Source organism: Belonocnema kinseyi, chromosome 6, assembly GCF_010883055.1.
Source record: "Belonocnema kinseyi isolate 2016_QV_RU_SX_M_011 chromosome 6, B_treatae_v1, whole genome shotgun sequence".
NCBI lineage: Eukaryota > Metazoa > Arthropoda > Insecta > Hymenoptera > Cynipidae > Belonocnema > Belonocnema kinseyi.
In genome coordinates, this window is record NC_046662.1 from 18,806,141 (window position 1) to 18,812,395 (window position 6,255).

The 6,255-nt window shown below is 27.8% G+C and overlaps 1 protein-coding gene across 2 annotated transcripts in view; it reads left to right on the plus strand.

Annotated features, from left to right (window-relative positions):
• LOC117174355 (enhancer of mRNA-decapping protein 4) overlaps positions 1-6,255 on the plus strand; it is a 32,201-nt gene that overhangs the window by 6,684 nt on the left and 19,262 nt on the right. For both annotated transcript variants that reach the window (XM_033363410.1, XM_033363411.1), the window contains exons 4-5: positions 170-552; positions 5,815-6,077. In XM_033363410.1, the coding sequence (XP_033219301.1) occupies positions 170-552; positions 5,815-6,077 (646 nt within the window). The remainder of the gene's footprint in view (positions 1-169; positions 553-5,814; positions 6,078-6,255) is intronic.

A 6,255-nucleotide genomic window follows, 5' to 3' on the forward strand; every position in this document is an offset into this window, starting at 1 on the left:
CTGAGGTCGGATTCGGATTCAGCGCAGCAAAAACCTTCGGGTATACTAGGTCTGGTCTCTGGTTCCGGACCTTTGTCAAATTTTGTCGGCCTGTGTAATTGTCACTATTTTTGATCTGTGAAGAGAGTCCGAGCCGTGAAAATCCTTAATCTTATTTTGATTTCAACAGCTGGAAACGGAAGCGGTGTCGTTCGCGTTGTAAATAAAGATATGGAGCATCGATTACTTTTAAGAGGGATGAGAGGTCCTGTTCAGGATCTGGCTTTTGCACACGTCTCGAGTGCTATTTTAGCATGTGTCGATTGTTTCGGCAGTCTCTTTGTATACACAATCGAAGCACTGCCTGGGGAATTGGCCCATTCTCTAATACTGCAAGTTGATGCAGAAGACGTGTCTCCCACTAGTCACAGAGTAATCTGGTGTCCTTATATTCCCGAAGAGGAAGCGACTGACGGTGACGAGGTTTCAAAATTACTGGTACTAACCCGAGGATCAAAGGCTGAATTGTGGTCTGTTGCTGCCGCATCACGACAATGGACTAAACCTGTCAATGTAATTGTCAGCAGTCTTTTTCTGCTTCCTTTCATTTGTACAGGGATCACAGTCTGCCCTCATTCCCCCCCCCCCTAAAATTTTTGAAATCACCTGACTCATTCCATTTCAAAAGATGCAATGAGATCTGCATAAGGTTGCATGAGGGCCCAATGCAAAAAATGTGTCACGAGAGTTGAAAAACGGCCGTGTGGCGGCGTTAGTAGTAACTTTGTTGTTCTACAAACCCATGCAGCACCATAGGAAAAATGCATAAAAAGTAAAAAATAAATATGAAAAACACTTTAAAATCATTGTTTCTTCATAGTGTATAGTCAAGTAGTAAATGAGACTTATTTACTTACGTATTATTTTGTTTAATATAGGAAAAAGCGGCAAAATTGACATAATTCAAATTTTTTAAAATTACATGCATATTCAGAAATTATAAAGGATAATAAAAAAATAAATATTAAAGGCACAAATGAATGAAAAAAATGCCGAAAATATATATTATTATCTAATTACAAAATGTTCCAAATTTCAAATAATGACAAAATTTTTAATTGACAACAAATAAAATTTCAAAATATCCTAAACTAAAATTCACCGACTTCAAGACCGACTTATAAAATAAATGAATTATTAAATTCGCAATAAATGTTTTAAATCCCGACATTTAGAACTGTGCAACATAGTTAATTGATTATTAATTTATGAGCTATTAATAGAATTATAAATAAGGAAAACAATTTAATGAATCATTGATTAATAATTTATTAATTAGTTTCGGAAATTTTTTATTTCGTCAAACTTAAATTACAGAAATAGAAATATTAATGAGAATTTAACAATTCGTTTATTTTATAATTCGGCAATTTTTTGTTGTTGCTAATTTATAATTTAGTCATTCTTTCGTTATTTTGTATTATTCCCGGATATATTCAAACATTTTTAAATATAGTGATGAAGAGCTAATTTTTTTTATATTACCGCTTTACAATATAATGCTACTATATAATAAATATAATTATTATATCTATATATGACAAACAAGGAATATGAAAATCCTTCAATATTTTTTTCTATTGCAATGAAATAACCAACTCTTAAATGTGATATTTTTTAATCAATTAGACTTTGTAACGGAGCTAAAATATTTAAACATTTATATGTCACTCTTAAAGAAAGACCATTAACCATTTTTTTTATCCTAGGCAACACTTAAATTAATGGAAAATTATTTTTCGAAGTGTTATAATAAATTCATGTTGAAATTGAATTCTGAGAATTGAGAACAAGAAAATAAGTATTATCATCTTGTTTTTAAATTTATGAAAATAAAATTTTCATAAGATTCTTGAGAAAATGTAGAAGCTTTTTAAATATTTCAAGGGTATCAGAAAAGAAACTAGAAAATTTTAAAGAACTTGTTTTATTATATAGGATTTTACAAAATATTATGAAAAATTCCAATCTCTAAATTTAAAAAAATTACCTTACTATCTTCTAAATTTTCCCAGCAATTTTAAGAAAAATCTTTTTAAATAATCTCTTCAAATTAATTTTTCGAAATAAAAAATTATTTTAATTTTTCCTTGGAACCTGAAAACATATCTTTCATTTTCGTGAAACTTTACAAAATTAAAAAAAAAACATGACAAGTTTTAATTATTTTTTAATCGTTTCAATACTTTTGAATATCTCTCAAACTTACTCAATTTTTTTTATAAAATTATGTAATATGACAAAAAATGCAAAACTTTGCTTTAAAATCTTTCAAACCCCTTTTAAAAATTTAAAAATCTCCCATGAATTTCAAGAATTTTTTTTCACACCCTGACAAAATTCAGTTTACCTAAAAAATTTGTAAATCTTAAAAAATGAAAAAAAAATGGTCTCAACGTGTTTTATATTCTTTTAACCCACATTTTAAAATCTTTAAAACTTAGAATTATTCTTTTAAAATAAAACCGAAACCATTTCTCCTCAGATCTTTAATAATTATTAAAAAGCTTCTAACTCTTTTATTCGGGGTCTTCTGGTATTTTAATACCGCAGCGATAATTAATGGAAATGATTCGATAACAAAAAAAGAAAAACACTATTAGAAAAATCCACTCTGTCATTTTCACAATAATTATATAAATAAACCGTTTTCTTGATAAATTTTAAAGTTTTTAATGGCTCTACATGACGAAAGACACATAACAGTCAAAACAACTAGAACAAAGTTACTAGTAGCGCCGCCGCATAGTTTTTTTCAACACATGGACCATTTTCAACTCTCGGTGACAGGAGGCTTGTTTCACCGATTGGCTGAATTTTTTTGTCAGGAATGGTGTGCTAATAATGAAGATATCTTTAAAATTTCGTAAGAACTGTCCATATATTTTACCAAATTGCAGTTTTATACCAAATATAAATATTCGTTTAGTTTTTCCTTCATGTGATGAGGAATTCTTAGCTCTATTGAATCATTGTAGACGAATTTCAAAATTGAGAAAATGGTGGTTTTTCTAAAAATGTTCAAAGTGTATTTTTTCAAAAAGGCCTCCTTTAACATTTTTTATTTTGGTTGGTGGATTGTCGATTATGTGGACTACATATACTCCAAGTTTGGCTTTTGGTAAAAGAAATTTCTTCCTATTGAAAACAAATGTTCTACAAAATATAAAAATTGTTAATTTAAACAAAAAATACCGAAGAAAGGAGTAAACGTCAAGGAAAAAAATGTGAAAATGAATTTCCTTTGAAAAAGCCTCTCACTTTTTTAATTTATGGTACCACGTTAGTTTATATACTCATTTACTCAATCTTTAATTTTTTCCATCCGGATACATTATCACCACGTACAATTTATTTAAAAATGTTTATTAGTGTTTCGTTTTTTTTTTTAAGTATATAAATTGATGTTGTGCCATATACTAAAAAAGTTAAAGAGGCTTTTTTTATAGGAAATTCATTTCTAAACAACTTTTTTTCTTTGCTGTCTATTCCTTTCTTCGGTAGTATAAAAAAACACCTATACAAATTTACAAATTAATTTTTCGAGAGGCGATAATGTAGCCAGATCAAGATAATTATGATTGAGTAAATAAGTATATAAATTGATGTGCTGCCAATTTTCCTTGATCTTTACTCCTTTTTTTGGTTGTACTTTTAGAAAAAATTTACAATTTTAGTCTTTTTTTCGAAAAATAATTTTTCCATAGGAAAAAATTGTTTACCAAAAGCCAAATTTGGAGAATATGTAGTCCATATTATCAAAAATCTACAAAAAGAGGTTAAAAGTGGCCTTTTTGAGAAAATCGAGTTTAAAAATATTTATAAAAACCACCGCCATTTTCTCAATATACAAAATTTTGATATTTTTCTACGATTATTCGGTAGAGCTAAGAATTCATCATCGCATGAAGGAAACCCCAACCGAATCTTCACATTTTGTATAAAACTGCATCATTTTGTAAAATATTTTCGCAGTTTTTATGAATTTTTAAGATTATCTTCAGCAGCTTACCATTCCTGAACAAAATTTTTCAAAAACAAGGTAAAACACGTATTCCTTCCTTTTGAGTGTAGAATAACATACTTGCATGCTAAAATATTCTGACCTCATTGCATGATTTAAAATAGAATAGAGTATAATTTTCATTAATTAGATGATACTAATTTCAAATATTCTCTAAACAAATTATTTGCTAGTTTTGTCATCTTTATAGAGATAGCAAGCTTCTCACACCAAAATGCTCTTAACAGATGGGAAAGAAGGAGATTTTTAACGGAAATAGGAGAATGAATTATTTGAAATAAAACTAATGTTAATATTATATTAAATTCAATTTTTGAACGCTATAAGATGTAGTTTCAATCAAAAAGGTGACGTTGAAACAAAATATGAATTTTTAACCAAACATGTGAATTTTCTACGAACAAAATTAATTTTATACGAAAAAAAGGCGAATTCTCAACCAAAGAAACTAATTATGAACTAAAATGGTGAATCGTAAAGTAAAAGGATACATTCTTAACAAAGTACAACTTTTAACCAAGTAGTTGCATTTCCAACAAAAAAGAAGAATTTTCTCCAGCTTATTTGAATTTTTAACAACATAGTTTACTTTCAACTAGATATTTAAATTTTCTACAAAAATAGTTGAGTTTTCAGCTCAAAAAATGGGATTTTTAACAAAATAGTTATATTTTCAGTCATTCGACTTTTAATGAATTAGTTGAATTTTACAGCATAAAGGATAAATTCTCAACGAAAAATATAATAATTGATATTTAAACAGAAAATATTTAAGTATACTTTTCAACCAAAAAAATATTTAAATTTTAAGTATAAAATAGATAAATTCATATTAAAAAAGACAAACTATTTACAAAACAGTTCAATTTTACTGCGTAAAATTAAAGCCGTCAACAAGCAAATTTATTTCTAATAAAATACTTGAATTTTTTACTGCAATAGCTGAAATTTTAACCTAAAAATACGAATTTTAAAAGAAATTGTTTATTAGCAATCGAATAGTAGAATTTTCTTTAAAAATTAGATGATTTTCAACCCAAAAATGCGAATTTTTAACAAAATAATTGCATTTCAAATTCATAAAAAATGAATTTTTAACAAACTAGTTGATTTTTACCAAAAAAGATTTTTCAGTAAAGAATGAAAAAAAATTTAATCAAATTGTTGAATTGTCAAGCTAAAAAGACGATTTTTTTTACAAAAAAGTGAAATTATCAAACCAAAAATTTTAATATTCAACAAAAAAAGTTAGATTTCAACCAAAGGGTTCAATTTTTAAACCAAAAAGATGAATTTTGTAATAAAACTAGTTTTTAAAATGATTTCTCTCTAGCTTATTTAGAATCAAACTCTATGTACTAATAAAAATACATTTTTTTTAAATTCAAACATGAGCATTTTTCAATTCTACGATTTGTCTATTTTTCAAGCTTTGATTCTTCTTGCATTTTTTTCTTATGTATTTTTAGCAGTAGAAATTGCTGAACTGCTAAAGATTTTTCAAAGCTAGATTAAAAAAATTTCAAATCAAGTAATTAGAAAAATTGTTAAAGAAAAAGCGCTAATTTTAATGGATACTTGTAATCAATATTCAGGCGCGTTTATGATAACAAATGAAGTCCCCCTTTAATCCTCTTTTTTCTGAATAGAATCATCCCCTTTTTATCTAAAATTGAACCAATGAATCTCTGTGATCCCTGATTTGTATTATTTTACTTAACAGTATTCAATTTTAAATTTTTAAATTTTAGGTTACAGATCCTGAAGTCAAAAGCAGTGGTGTCGTACTAGAAATTAACGAGCACACCGATACTATTGTCGAGGCTACTTTCAGTCCCGATGGTACAGCTTTGGCTACAGCTAGTCTCGATGGAGAAGTCAAGTTTTTCCAAGTATGCATGTTTGGTCATAGTGGTCAACAAAAGCCGCGATGTTTGCATCAATGGAGACCGCACAACGGACGACCCATTTCCTCTTTATTCTTCCTAGACGACCACAAAAACTATCAACCCGAGTAAGTTTTCCCGAAAATTTACAAAATTTAAATTCAATTACAAGGGTAGTTCAGTAAGTCCTTAGAATGAAGTATTAAAACAATTTTTTTTGAGTAAATTTTTTTTTTATTTTTCAACATAATCTCCTTGGAGCTCTATACACTTGGTCAATCGCTTTTCAAGTTTTTTTAATCCTTC